The 15244-nt window shown below is 39.1% G+C and overlaps 1 protein-coding gene across 14 annotated transcripts in view; it reads left to right on the forward strand.

Moving 5' to 3' along the window:
• Positions 1 to 15244, forward strand: part of LOC100749908 (bromodomain adjacent to zinc finger domain protein 2B) — a 235866-nt gene that overhangs the window by 165920 nt on the left and 54702 nt on the right. For all 14 annotated transcript variants that reach the window (XM_024366294.2, XM_024366304.2, XM_024366302.2 and 11 more), the window contains one exon: positions 1620 to 1788. In XM_024366294.2, coding sequence (XP_024222062.1) covers positions 1629 to 1788 — 160 coding nt within the window. In that variant the 5' untranslated portion in view covers positions 1620 to 1628. The remainder of the gene's footprint in view (positions 1 to 1619; positions 1789 to 15244) is intronic.

Raw genomic sequence — 15244 nt, forward strand, 5'->3', positions numbered from 1 at the left:
TAGCCTAGCACCAGCCTAACCTGACTCAACGTTGTAACGATGTATATTTATACAACAGCTGGGCGGCGAGGGAGGGGAGTGTGCCAGTCAGCTGATTGAAGCGCTGGAGGGGAAATAGTGGAGGGGAGAACGACCTTTATTTAAAGCGCTCGAGGAAGCCTTTCTTCGACTGGTAAACAGTCATCGAATGAACATGCGAGACACACATACGTGTTTACGTATGCTCGTGACTGAAATAATAACGTTGAATTTTTACCTTCCCCCACCTTCACATTCTTTCTTCGTCATAAGGTAGAAAAGAGGGGGAAGGAGAGAAGGAGAGAGAAGAATGTTTCGCGAGTTTCGAGACGCCGCGCCGCGTCGGCGTATTAACATAATTAACCGGAATCCAGACGTTCCGCAGACACGATGCTTTTCTTTTTCCATCTATATACACTGTGTGCCATAATTACTCGAAAACTTTCAATTTTTATGTATTGTGTTATGAATTACGTTAATACGGCGGGGAACGAAGTCGTCTCGAAACGATTTGTTCTCTGCTTTTTCTTTAAACGAGCTGGGTTTATTCACTGGAAAAAGAGGTAAACGGTAGGAAAATAGTTTCTTATTCTTCTTTCAACTAGATCGAATCAACGTGATAATAATTTCATTAAATAAAAGTTGGACTCTGAGAATACAATAATTTTTACAAATACAATAACTGTTCGATTTTACATGCTTCTGGTTGCATTTTGTCCGATTACATGTTCTATCTGTGATCTCTATGAGAATTGCAAGTTTTTGGATAATTCTAAAGCTGCGAGTCATTGTCAAAAATATCGTTGTTTGTCGATAATAAAATACAAGTTATCCACTAAAGTCTTAGTATATCGCCTACGTAATAAGGTTGAGTTTTAATCGAGATGTAATCGCCATAGTTCTATAATTCTTCGCAACCTCGACGTCTGAAAGGTCAAGGCCTGCGAAGACCTTCGCCGATGATTGTACGGTGGTTTGGAAAGAATGAAAGGAAAACAAATAGTACTATTGTTCCGTTACTACGAGCCTTACTATTATCGACTTTTCATTCATCGATCACTCCGTATATATACGTATGTAACCTAAATATTCCATTGAAAATTCTTTTCTCTGTCTATCTTAAATAAAAAAAACTTCGAAACAAGGTCTAATATCCAGATTGCTACCGATTTACGTGAAATTTAAAACAGCAAAAATACACAAAGTGCATGTACGTGATACATAAAAATGTATAAAATATTCAAATCAGACATTCCACTTAATTTACTCTAATCTTCGATAAGTAAAACGAATCTCAATCACATATGTCCATTGACGTATATCCAGAGAACACGGAAATTTGCATAAAAATCCTAATAGTAATCTCTTTGAGAGAAAATTCAACTTAAGAAGCAGGAACCTGTCGTTCGTTTCTCGTCAAAACTTCCTGGCCATTGTTACCAAGTGCCATCAGTTTCCACGGCAAAAATGTTCGCCTTCCTCCGCCCTGTTCCCCATCCCTGTTATTCTTCTATCGCGAGCGTCTACCCGGCGAGGAAACGATCCATACGGCGGTGGCACGAAGTTAACGGTTCTAACGAAACGCTGATGCTCGTTTTCAGGGGACTGGCATGGAGAAGGAGAACTCCGCATCGGGCGGAGGTGGCGGGGGCGGTGGAGGTGGCGGAGGTGAAGCGGCGGCCACGGCGACTCCAGGCGCCACCTCCGCCTCCGAGAAACTGCAGGCGGACCAGGCCAATCCGTTGCTCGATCCGACTGCGCTCTTCGGTGGTAAGCCAATTTTTCTTCCCCCATTTTTTCCTCTTCCCCGTTTCTAGCTTCTCCTTCTGCTTCTTTTTTTCTTCCACGATATATATTTTTCTGTATTTCTGTATCTCGTGCGCACGTTCTTCTTACCGAGATCTAGCTGTCGCATATATAGATATGTACACTTCCGTTGATAAGTCACCCAACATTTATCCACTTTGGCCGAAAAAACACAGGAAGTTGATGAAATTTTGTACAAAAATTTGTGCGATTTCCAAAAATCCAGAAAGTCGTGCCTGTTTATGTCGTCGTAGTCGTTTCGCGCACAATAAGGATATTTCCAATGACATGGATTATACGTAGATACACTAACACGTTACTAGGCTTACAACGCGAGTCCTCTTGGTCCGAGCGGCTTAATTGACACGCGCGTCTTGGCAGATCGATAGGCCGGCAATAGACGAGCTAATTACACTAAAGTGGAATTCCTGGACGTGTTGAAATTTCAACGATTTATGCGTTAGTCCGTGATCGATGGGTTTTCCTTCACAGTATTTTTCTGAGAACTGGAGCGATTTCCGTGTTTTGGCAAATAATCATGGCAGAAGATTTCTTTTTGTTAAATATGATAAATAATTTGTTTGGTCGAAATTAGGAAATCTCTTATTTTGGTAAAGTTGTAGAACTCTGTTAATGATATGCTACTGTTTGATTTCATATAATTCATTGCACAAAGAGATAATAAATTCGTCAAGTTCACTTTTTCTTCATTAAAACTTTCTTCAGTCGCGTACCAAAGGATTTTAGAGTTTTTTTTTTAGTTCTTACAAATCTAATAGAGATTTATTCCATCTCTACATAAATTATCATATCCAAGTGTCTAATTAACTCGTTTCAGACTCTCGTAACCCGTTAAATGGGAAAAACGAGTCGTTATTATTCATTATCGGGATTATAAATGTATTTTCGTTGGATAGAACGCAGGCAATGTCGAAGCATCTTTAAAATTCTACAAAATTCTGTAAGATCAGACTGTAAGAATCAAATATAGCTCGAATGAGTAAGACGAGGAGAACCAATGAAATCGCTGCGATTAATAACAACATGATCTATGCTGAAAAGCATTGGATATTGAATGAGATTATCGACGTAATCCCTTTTGCTTGCTGCCGTTAATCAAGCTGTTTGCACTAATGCGAAATATCGCGGAGACGCTATATAAATTCTCTTTCGGGTACCTCGTTTATCTATAAACGAATAAATATTACTATAGTTGGTATACACTTGGTGTTTACAACGATCTGTATTTACGATGTTGAAGTATCAACAGGTTATCGAAATATCAATTGTTCCAAAATCAATTCGATAAATCCTGCAATTTTTATAATTTACGAATTTGTATTAATATTATCATGCATCGTGTGTATATATACATATTTATATATGAAAATACTCGAAAGTTTTAGATTTCTCGCGTTTAGCAAAATAGTCATATGATATAGGTAATCAGTAGATAATTTCGTCTAAATTATGTAGATTATTTTAGATTGCACATATGTTTCAATAAGATAACCGTTATATCAACCCTTTGCACTCGACATTAATTTTTATCTCAGCAGTTTCTTTGTCGAATCGCAGCCTTTTTTGTAAAACGTGCGAAGGAAAAGCAGGATTGTATCCTGGAAATTGTTTCAAGATATATCCGTAGAGGTTGTTCAGTCGTGTTCAACTCACACCGATTTGTAGAGGTTTATGTGTAGAGGATGGTTGATCGGTGACGTTTAATGGCCGAGATTGCTCGTTGTTGAAACCGTGGAATATATTTAAAATGATAAATTAGTATGCCGATAACTAAGTGTATTCGTTGATAACTGGTTGATAACCGATCGACAACTAACCGTAAATCCTTTCGCTGCGATCGCGTTCGCTTATTTATACTGGTCGGGGAGAAGTCGGAAAATTCAAATTCGTCTTCGTTCGACGGTTGTACGTACCGGCGACATTGTTTTGCTCGGAGTTTGTTTATTCTTACGTTACGTGTATCCTAACGATCTTGATCTCCGAGGCAAAACAATAACACGATTTGAATTGTCCTCTAACTCATGTGCCGCTACATATACACTTAAAAATTACAAAATACGACAATAGTGAGGATAAGACTGGTATTTAAGTGAATTTCCTTCTTCCTTTATTTATTTAAATTGTTATTAGTTTTTAGTTGAAGTAAATTTCGAATAAAACACTAAAAAGCATTGGGAGCTGCTGCTAACGAAATTGAAATAAAATTCCCAGTGCAAAGGGTTAATGGCATGTAATTTTCTGACGTATACGTGTACTGGATTTTTTTCAATTTTTAAACTTGTTGAAGTGGTCACCACTTCTAAGATAACTCTACGTCTGGTCTTTTTAGTTTTCTCAAGCGCCGAAGCCATCGACAGCGCGTAGACAAAAGACTGCGACGAAGACAGACCATAAACAATAGACAGGCGACGTGAGTTTTCAGTTATTGGGTAACACAGCTAGCGTGAGGATCTGGACCAGTTTAAATTGTATTCCTACTTATAATTACACTTCTATTTAAATATATTTTCTACCTTACAATTTATCCACCAGTTTCTCTGTTTACGCATCGAATAATCTCAACAAAACTAATGGAAAAATTGTGCCAAGACTTGTGTACCAGGGAGCTACTTCATGAAAGTATCAAATTCGTTCACGAGAAGTCTGTTAGGTTTATGAATACTCTACTCTTAAAATCAGTTCGACGAACCCTTCACTCTGTCATTCATAAAATGTACAGTATCAAGAGCCTGGAAAGTACGTCTCAAGTTCAAGGTCGTGACCTGGAGTACCTACTTATTTTAAAAAGCAACTCTCACTCCGTTTCAAGGTTGTCGAACTCTCCCCTCAGCCCCCTATATTGTAACTTGAAACTTACCTAGGTATCCATATATTAAAAGTTTACTGCCACACTTCGTTACTACATCATTATGCTAAACCGGATTAATCTATTCATGGTGATTATCGCTTCAGGTATTTCAAGTTAAAGCTATAAATCGTAATCAATTAGAATCCTTTCCTGTCATAAACAGGCGACATTCTTATCATAGGAAGTTAACCTGTTTAAACATTGTAGTTTAACAAACTATCGACTAACTAACTTATAAAATTTATCATAACGTTGGTATATTACATTTTCTTTAAACGACACCAGCAAAAGTGTATTTCTGTTATCAACCTTTTAGGGGGGGGGGGGGTATTAAGGGGGGCTAAGGTTAATTCGTACAAAAATAAGGCGTGTTTTTGTGAATTATTCGTGACGACACAGTTAAAATCTCTTTATTAAAAACAATAGTACATTGAAGTATGACATTCGAAGAATATTGTATAAAATTTTCACGGAGGAATTCCCGTATTTTTTAATATTTCTCCGTGAAAATTTTATACAATATTCTTCGAATGTCATACTTCAATGTACTATTGTTTTTAATAAAGAGATTTTAACTGTGTCGTCACGAATAATTCACAAAAACACGCCTTATTTTTGTACGAATTAACCTTAGCCCCCCTTAATAGAAAGTAACTTTTCCCATAACCTATGTATCATTCAGTCCTGAAAGGGTTAAAGGATAGCCTTGAAATCTCTCACACGTGAAAATTTGGTAGAAAATTCTGCAAAAGGAGGGATGTATTTTAGCGAGCGATTGATAAAGAGAAACTTCCCCCCATAATACGAATACAATTAATTTGTCAGATAACCGAAGGTAACCTTGTAAAATCAACCTTGAAATCTTGCAGACGCCGCGTATTATCGGCATAATCGACATCGCAAAGCCAGATTTCCGGTCGGAACAATTCTCGAATATGCGTTCTCGATATCGTGAATCACTGTAAATGCGCACGTTCTCCGACACATTAATAACACAACTGTATAGGTGTATACGATCATTCAACACATTCTGCAAGTTCCACGAAGTGTGTGTTCCTCATCGAGGAAAACGCAAACGGCGTACTACGAAACAGAGTCGAGAACGAACTTGCACAGACGTTATTTCTCCAAGTTTCAGACCTTGAACAAGCATCGAGATCGTTCAACTTTCGCTCAGTTTTGATATACGGGCGAAACCGTATATCATACTTATTTCCATAACTTATTCGAAGAAAACGACCACCATTTGACAATCATTGTTTGCATTTTATTTTATTTGAAGCATTTTTCAATAGAAACTTATTACGAAACACACACGCTGCAGTGAATTATTAAGTTTCTTGTGTTTTCAAGTGCTCCGATCTTACTTTCCACGATAATCAAAAGCGTATTATAGCGTTTTGGTTGCCGGTAGGTAAGTTACACGAATAAATATGATAACAATGTTCATTTACGTAATGTTTCCAAGATCACTGCTAATTATGTAGCCTAACAGTAGCCTACTTCTGGGGTACAAGTGTTTTCAGTTCTGGGATACAATAGCGCGGAGTAAAATCGTCATGTAGTATCGTTATCGTTCATAAATTACCGTTCAATCTTTTGGTAGTACCGAAGCGTCCTGTTTTGGGACCAAGTTTTCAGGACAGAAAAAATAAAAAAAAAAACAAAATCATATAAAAGCTCCGCTCCCCAGCGGCTCAAACCCAAAAATTGTATTAAACACAAAAAATGTAAAGCACCGACACATAACGTAGTATAGCTACGTCGTACCGCCGCGTATCGATACCTTTGCCTAACACATCATTACAAAAATTCACCGTTTATTCTGAATACCAATACGTATTTAAAACTGTATCTTGGGTTAAATAAATATCATTAAAAGAAAAAAATCTTTTGGTAGTAACAGGTAGAAATAAAAATTGACGAACGAAAGGTGTAGAGCAAACGATCCTAAATACAAGACAAAACAGTGAAAATGACTTTTACGTATATTAACACGAGAAATATGGAGTAAGCCACGAAGATTGTGTACAGCGCATAAAATGTGGTGGAGAGGCAATCGAACTTGATCATTTTCAATATCGTCGTTGTTGATTTAAACGAACGGCGTTTCCATGTACCTCCGTATGCAAGTTTAGTCAGCTGATGCCAAAATGAAAAAAGGAAGAGATTTCTACTAAATACATGTGTTTGAATTTTCGAACTCGATTTTTGTTATATCATGTTCTTTACGAATGTTATTTAATAAATAGAATTTTGATTACGCGCGTACGGTTTCCTACGTGTTTCCCATATACCGTAGTCGCACGTTCACAGCAAAACGGATATTTCTCGTGGGTGGGTTGTTCTTTCACCCGACTCTCTCTCGTTTCCGTTCATGCTCACCCAAGACCCCTTCTAACGCTATTTTTTCCAAAGGAGTCGAACCAGCCTTCGTATTTTATATATACACCTATGTATATATATATATGTATCTATATAACGCGTTCTTGAGGAAGGAGAGACCTGTTCGGCCACTTACCTTAATTAGCACTACTTGCACGTTTGCGATCGAGCCCTTCCCTACGCTCTCAGTAGGCGGTTAGCCTTTTCTCTTCGATTCGAGGATCCTTCTGACGTTGTTCTTTTTTTTTGAATCCACGTCGTCGTCGACACACTGAACACACTTTTGATACACGCGACTTCGACACTGATTCTACCATATTTTAATTCGAGTATTTACTCTCGAGCGGCGAAGAATAGTTACTTTTTGAGCACTGGTTTTAATTAGTCCATGAATCTTACGTTTCCGCTGCCATTAACTAATTAAAGTGTGTCCACTGTGAATCGTTTGAGTTCCAGTCCCTTAAAGAGGCGTAAACCTACAGATTCGCTTGTTTCAGGAAACTCGATTTAACATGGTTCAGAGGCGAGACCTTGACAATTATCATAAGTGAAATTTCACTTCTTTCGTATCTTAAATATCCATGAGCTTCTTTCGTATTTTATTTCACTTTTGATACACGCGACTTCGACACTGATTCTACCATATTTTAATTCGAGTATTTACTGTAGAGCGGCGAAAAATAGTTACTTTTTGAGCACTGGTTTTAATTAGTCCATGAATCTTACGTTTCCGCTGCCATTAACTAATTAAAGTGTGTCCACTGTGAATCGTTTGAGTTCCAGTTCCTTAAAGAGGCGTAAACCTACAGATTCGCTTGTTTCAGGAAACTCGATTTAACATGGTTCAGAGGCGAGACCTTGACAATTATCATAAGTGAAATTTCACTTCTTTCGTATCTTAAATATCCATGAGCTTCTTTCGTATTTTATTTCACTTTTGATACACGCGACTTCGACACTGATTCTACCATATTTTAATTCGAGTATTTACTCTCGAGCGGCGAAGAATAGTTACTTTTTGAGCACTGGTTTTAATTAGTCCATGAATCTTACGTTTCCGCTGCCATTAACTAATTAAAGTGTGTCCACTGTGAATCGTTTGAGTTCCAGTCCCTTAAAGAGGCGTAAACCTACAGATTCGCTTGTTTCAGGAAACTCGATTTAACATGGTTCAGAGGCGAGACCTTGACAATTATCATAAGTGAAATTTCACTTCTTTCGTACTTTAAATATCAATGAGCTTCTTTCGTATTTGAAATATCAATAAGATCACTGAAACGCGATTAATTTTATTAATATGAATACTATATATGAAACGCATTGCATTATTCAATGTTAGCTGAAAAGTACAATAGGGAAGTTATTATTGCATTTGCAATAATAACATTATAGGACATAATACTAAAGCAAAATTTACATGCAGTGGAATATCGTGAAATTTCTTCTTTTCATATTTTCTTCGATACTTTACAGAGTACTTAATACGTGCAGCAGTAACTTACGCTTTCTGACGATATTCGTATTCAGGGGTCAGAGAATGACACCACATCGATCGAAGAAAATGGTGTCGCTTCGGGTCACGGGGAAAATTATCAGGAGCATCGTTTCAGGGTTATGCTTCGTTAAATACGCGTTACTGTTAACTAGTCACGCATCGAGGTCTTATCTGACCAGCTATGGAGCAAGGTATTGAATCGATACATATCAAAATTTGAATTTGGATATTCAACACTATGCATTAAATTCAATTCGATGATGAATGACGTTGAAGAAAAGAAAATTTGACATACATCGGGTACATTTAATATTAAAAGCCAGTAATAATCAAAATATATTTCTGATTCTGTTATATGAGCTTCGATAAACAAAAAATTCTGGGAACGTAAAAATATAAATTTTTCTTCTTCTTGAAATTCTTTCACTTCAACAGCTTTTTGACGCGTGAATTGATTTACAATTGAATCGTTTGAATCCTAGTATTGATCATTTTTATAAATTATTCGCTTTGTCAAATCAATTCCAACGACAACTAGACATAACAACGATCAGTTAAGGAAGAATCCTGTTCAATTGATATACCACTACTGTATTCTAGACGCTTATTTACCATTATTCAGCCCATTTCTTCCACTGACCATTTTTTTTCTCGAGGAAACTTAAGACACGTTACTGCAAGGAAATGTCTGGAAAGAGCCGTTCAGCCGGAAATCGTAGCTAGAAGTTGGAACAGAGCGACGCGACTTTTCGTACAGTAGCAATCAATATCTTTCCCCTGCGTTTTCTTTCACGGTCCGATTGTTCCAATCGAATCGATCGTTTGGTCAGCGCGGCTGCATTCGCCATCCGCTCTATACGTTAATTATCGAATCTTCATCGCGATTCGAATTACAGTCGCGCTACCACGATACCGTTACAAGGATCGTTCGACTATCGTTAAGCATAGATCGCGATCGCTGGTCAAGCTCCAAGAAGATTTCACTGGCTTCAAGTACCGATTACCGATCCTCCTCCAATTAAACCCAGTGAAAAAATAATAACTAAAGATTATAACAGAAATGTTATCACGTAGCGGTATAATGGAACATTACATCGAATAAGAGTTTTGTTTACCGAGCCATGTTTTACTAAGTCAGCTACGGTATCTGAATTTTTCCCTTCCAATGTGATTCCTGTTTCAGTATGTATCATTTCTTTCAATGCTTTAACTCTGCCGTTTCTCTTTAGATATCTTCGTCTTTTTCTCGAATTTTTACAAAAATCGTAGAGTACACGAAAGGTGGTAAAACATTGTATCGAACACTAAAAAACTTGTATTTATTAAAATACAGCAACCATTTCGAGTTATACGAAGAGAGAAGAATAGCAGGGTTTAGGGAAACTTTAATGATTAAACGATCGTAGCAAAACATCGATGAATTCAGTCCCGTGCAACGTAGTAGAAAAAACATGGAAGACTCTGACAAAACAGTAAGATTTTCCAGGATAACGTATTAGTAATATTTACCCAGCAGCATCCATAATGGTATTTCACGATAGTTACCGAACAACGTCCAAACGATTCGCAGATTCCTCATCCGCAAGAAATTCTGTCGACACGAAACTACGAGGAAGTTCGGAATTCGCCAAACAGTAGTGTTCGTGTGTCCCTTTGGCAAACGGTTCTTCCTCTATCCTTGGTTCCATCGCGTTGGATGGGATTTCGTTTATTTCGTTGCCTCACCTCCGCGACCCGACGCGACGTTGTCCCTCCTCGCGTTTTCTGGACCTCTCCTCGCATCCCTGTATCCCATCTCTCTCTCTCTCTCTCTCTCTCTCTCTCTCTCTCTCTCTCTCTCTCTCTCTCTCTCTCTCTCTCTCTCTCTCTCTCTCTCTCTCTCTCTCTCTCTCTCTCTCTCTCTCTCTCTCTCTCTCTCTCTCTCTCTCTCTCTCTCTCTCTCTCTCTCTCTCTCTCTCTCTCTCTCTCTCTCTCTCTCTCTCTCTCTCTCTCTCTCTCTCTCTCTCTCTCTCTCTCTCTCTCTCTCTCTCTCTCTCTCTCTCTCTCTCTCTCTCTCTCTCTCTCTCTCTCTCTCTCTCTCTCTTCGCCCTGTTTGTTCAGTTGCCCCTGTCTTTTCAACCAAAGCCTCTCTCCAGAGCCTTCTCTGCCGCGTACCTCTCTTACTCTCCCGTAGTCTCGTTCCATCGTATCCCTGTCCCGCTTTCTTTCTCTCTCTGTAGCGAGAGAACGAGCGTCGGTTAGATTCGTGGGGGCTTTGGGGACGCAAGAACGGACCGACGGTCGGACAGACGCGACGAGCGCTCCTCTCCACCCTTCTCTTTCACCCCCTATCTTTTTCTCTTTCTCTCGCCGCCTCTTCGTGGCTCGATCTACCACTCTCTCTCTCTCTCTCTCCCTGCCGGTTCTCTGTATATTTATTGATTGCCACCTCACCTCGCCTACCATGGCCTCGGTCTGCGGCAGTTTCCCCTCCCTTCACCAGAATCCCTCGTTTCCCTCGTCCCAGGCTCGTTCTGCAGCAAGCAGCAGCATCGCGCTCCGCCACGAGACCAGAGAATCTCGTATCTTTCTCTATTCCTGTTTTTCTCCACGTTGTCCTCTTCCGTGCTCAACGGTTTTCTAGCATCCTACCTCGGTCTCTTTCTATCGCAAAGGCCACGACTCTCGCAGAGGTCCGACCCTCCGCAGCTTCGCTCGCGCTTTTGCCTCCTACGCTCGATACAAACTCGTTGGACGCGGCGGAGTTTTCGTTTGAACCTACCCTCCGGAGTACGCGCCGTGCCCAATACCAACCGGCTCGCCTTCTCGCTTCCATTCTACATCCTCCTTCTTCTCTCCTTCTTACTCTTTTCGCCTTCGACTCTCAGTCTCGTCTTACTCGCTCTTTTTTCTTGTTAAATCGGGTTCTCGTCCGGCTTGGTCGCCGTTGACGAGCTGGCTTTTCGGTATAAGCAGGAGATTGCTCGTACGAGATTGTAAGAAGTTTTGTCTTTACGAGTAGAAAGTCGGCAGAAGTAATTAGCAAGTTATTTGCCAAAATGTCAAAGTGTGCTGCGTTTTTTAATCTATGGATCCAGTGGGAAATCGGAGCGACGTATTGCCCGATTGACACACTTACTCAATTTTCCAGTATATATAGTAACACGTTGATACGTTGCTCGATGGAATTAAGAAATCGCCACATCACTTGAACACCGTTATCAACTTTTATCGATTTAGCTAAATTACCGGAAAATCGAGTTGTCCTCTGATTGCGGCAACCTCTTCAATCGTCTGAAATTAAAGATTTTGTCACTCTCAGCACCTTTGCTCCGAGTTCGATCGATTTCCTTGTTTCGGTCGAAGCAGATGAACGATGTGACGTCGTGGCGATTTCACACCTGTGACGTCGTACGACTCGACAGGTTTATGTCTGTTATGATGCAATGCGCACCAGAGTGCTACCCTGCTATTGCGCATATTAAACTGCGAATAGCGCAGTATCATTGTCTCTGCAAAGCAGCTACGATACCAAATCGCTGGTCCAGGTCGAACCTTCTAATTTTTCATTTTCACCATGTGAATCATTTCCGCGGTTTCACCGATGGTTCGTATGGAATACGTAAAGCAATCGGAGCAGCAAGTTTGCTCCAATTTGTAAGATTCGAAGGGAGAAGAAACGTTGGTTTTCGAGTTACTTCGGCATATTTGTTTCGCCGTTTCGAGGGTGAAATACAGTATATGTGTAGCAACTTTCGCCACGAGGTATTTTCTCCTTCTCAAGATCTTCACGTGTGTACCTATTGCTCTTTGCTACCTGTGTCTCACGCAGAGGGAAACTTCGCGTCTGTTACGAACGATTTTTATTACCAAGGATTTTATAAACCGCGGTGTACTTGTTCGCTTTCTCTGATCGTCAGTTTCGCATTGGTTTATTCAATTAATTAAAATAACGATCAATGAGGAAGTATTAAAATAACACGAGAATTCCATTAAACAGATTGTACGTTATAACGAATAAAGAAGCTTAATAATACTTACTAATACTTAACTTAATATTATCTCTAATGGAGAATGTTAAGACTGTGAATATGAATTGCTGTTTCAATAAATTCGAGAAGTTCTACGGTAGAATTTGATTTATTTGAATACATTGGAAGATAGACAGTTCATGTAATAGTAGTTTATTGATACTCTTCATTACCTTCATTCATGTAATAACAGTTTACGTTGAGGTAAGTAGAGTCAGACGGCAGGAGGGCATTTAATCAAACGAGAGCCTTGATTTCGTTCCATTAAATGCAGTTCTAGCTTCGTGCGGTACGATCATGTGGAATACAGAACTTTATTTCGACATAGTTTACAACATCAATTCTTCTGTCTTAATAATTCCTTGCACCGATAAAACGCGTTTAGTTTAACTGGCGTCTGATTTTACAAGGAGACACCTACTACAACTACATCGTCCATCACATTCTGATTTCATCGATTCTTGACAAAATGTTCGTACTTATTTTTGGAACTGCAATGTGATCAACGAATGTGAAAAGAATCTGAATGATCCAGCAAATACTCTCCTCTTTCAAGGAACTTGCAATAGCAATTGAAACTTGAAGATACAAAGATGAAGCATCCATGTGTAATTTCATGGTGAAATTTTCAATAATTATCCATTCGTAGAGTACATAATTCCAAACAATGTCTATGATACCTTTTCTTGTCTCTTCAAAAAGGACGAAAGAAAATCGAGAAAAGGAAACGTACGCATTCCTTCGAGTTTATAACCGCGGTCGCGGGTTCACCCTCCTGTGGAGCGTGTCGCGTTTCTATTTCACAAGAACGACGCGTGAGACGTGGTAGTTCTCGCAGCTTTCATCGTCATTCTGGCGCTTGCCGGGATGTTTGTGTTCATAGAATAAGACGTGCACCATTTTTTTCGACGACAGTTCTCCATCTACGACTCCGCGAGATATTTTTCAAGAAGATTTTTGTCTTTTTTGGTAACAGATGCTTTCGAGTAGCCTACAGGGGCCTCTGATGTGTTCCATGTGATCAAACGAATTTTTTAACGACTACACTAAACGCCGGTATGATCATTCTACATGTGACGTGTTCTTTAGATATTAAATATATTAGCTAAAAAAGAAATAAAGTCATAGCGAAAATCAGTATATCGTTTTATTAAAAAATAAAACCTTGCTTATTAATCAATAATTTGTGACTTATAATTATACAGAGTGGTCGGTAACTGGTTGTACAAGCGGAAAGGGGGTGATTCTACGCTAAAAAAGTCGAAAATATAGAATAAAAATTTAAAAATTTTAAAAATTAAAAAAATAACGTCAATAGAGACAACGATCTGCAGTGAGATCCGTTAAAGTGCACGCGTACCGAGTGAAAATTCAAAGTCGATTTTCTCGAAAACAAAGCCTCCACCGAACAATTTTTATTCCATGTTTTCGACTTCTTTTTTCGCGTAGAATCACCCCCTTTCCGCTTGTACCACCACTTACCAACCACCCTGTATATTAAAAAGTTTTCTAAAATACCAGTATTCTGTGTTTACTTCTTTCCTTTAAATTGTTATATTCTGTGAAACATTTAGTAATTCTAAACTTTGTAACATTAGTGTACATATGTGTAAGAATAAATAAAACAATAACTATGATATGCTTATCATACCTTTAATTAAAAGGATAAGTGCAGTACAAGACCCAGTTCACGCTACTGGAAGTTGTTTTGAAAAGGTGGTCATCTTTTAGAAAATCAGTAGTTGAAAATTTAAAAAATGCGCCCTATTTACGGGCCAAGTGAAGAAAAAGACGACCGACGTGAAAAATAGCTAATTAAATTAAAACAACTCGCTTCTATATTAGTTTTGGATTAATATTAGATTGTCCGAAAAGCTTCTTTCGTTTTATAAGGAGATAAAAGACGCGCAATGTTTTTTATTTTATATTAGTTTATGGAATTATGCACGAACGTAATAATATAGGGATCATACCTAATTCAATAAAATAATACAACCACCCTGTATAATATTTCATAATAATTTTTCTGATAATTCTTTAACAATTTCGTCTTGTATTCCATAATAATAATATAATAATAATTCTACAATATTTCAACATAATTTCCATGATAATACTGCGATCATTTTCCAACTTATTGTTCTGTTTTGTGTCCAATTACGATCAATGTTTGTTTCAACGCGACTGTTAAAGGCAACTCGGTATTTCCACGTCGACGCCATCCGTGTCATCAACATTGCGCGGTGTGACGACACTCGTGGTGTGTGTCACGCTAGATTTTTCAAGAAGCTCGCAGATGAAATGCTGTTAGGCGAGAGGAACGCGGCCGAACGAAACGCGCGTGAGGCAGAATCGGCGAAAAAAGAGGGAAAGAAATAGGTTCTTTTTGCGCGGCGCGCTCATCCCCCGTATTCCACCCTCGTCGCCGGTTTCTAATTTCACTGCGTTCTCTGATACACGTCGCTTTTATCTCCGAGCGTTCGATGCAAGCTCGCGCTTCATGCGCCGGAGTTTTCGTTTCAAAGTGTTCTGCTTTCTTCCATCGCCGTGCATCGTCTTTTTCTTCCTTCTCCTCTGCTTCTGGCGACGATGACGGCGCGGTCGTTATGCGTTCTAGTTAAAGAATCGAGGGCCCGCGTTCGAGGAACCGGATGAGACGGC

This window comes from Bombus impatiens, unplaced genomic scaffold, assembly GCF_000188095.3.
Source record: "Bombus impatiens unplaced genomic scaffold, BIMP_2.2 scf_0208, whole genome shotgun sequence".
NCBI classification, from domain to species: domain Eukaryota; kingdom Metazoa; phylum Arthropoda; class Insecta; order Hymenoptera; family Apidae; genus Bombus; species Bombus impatiens.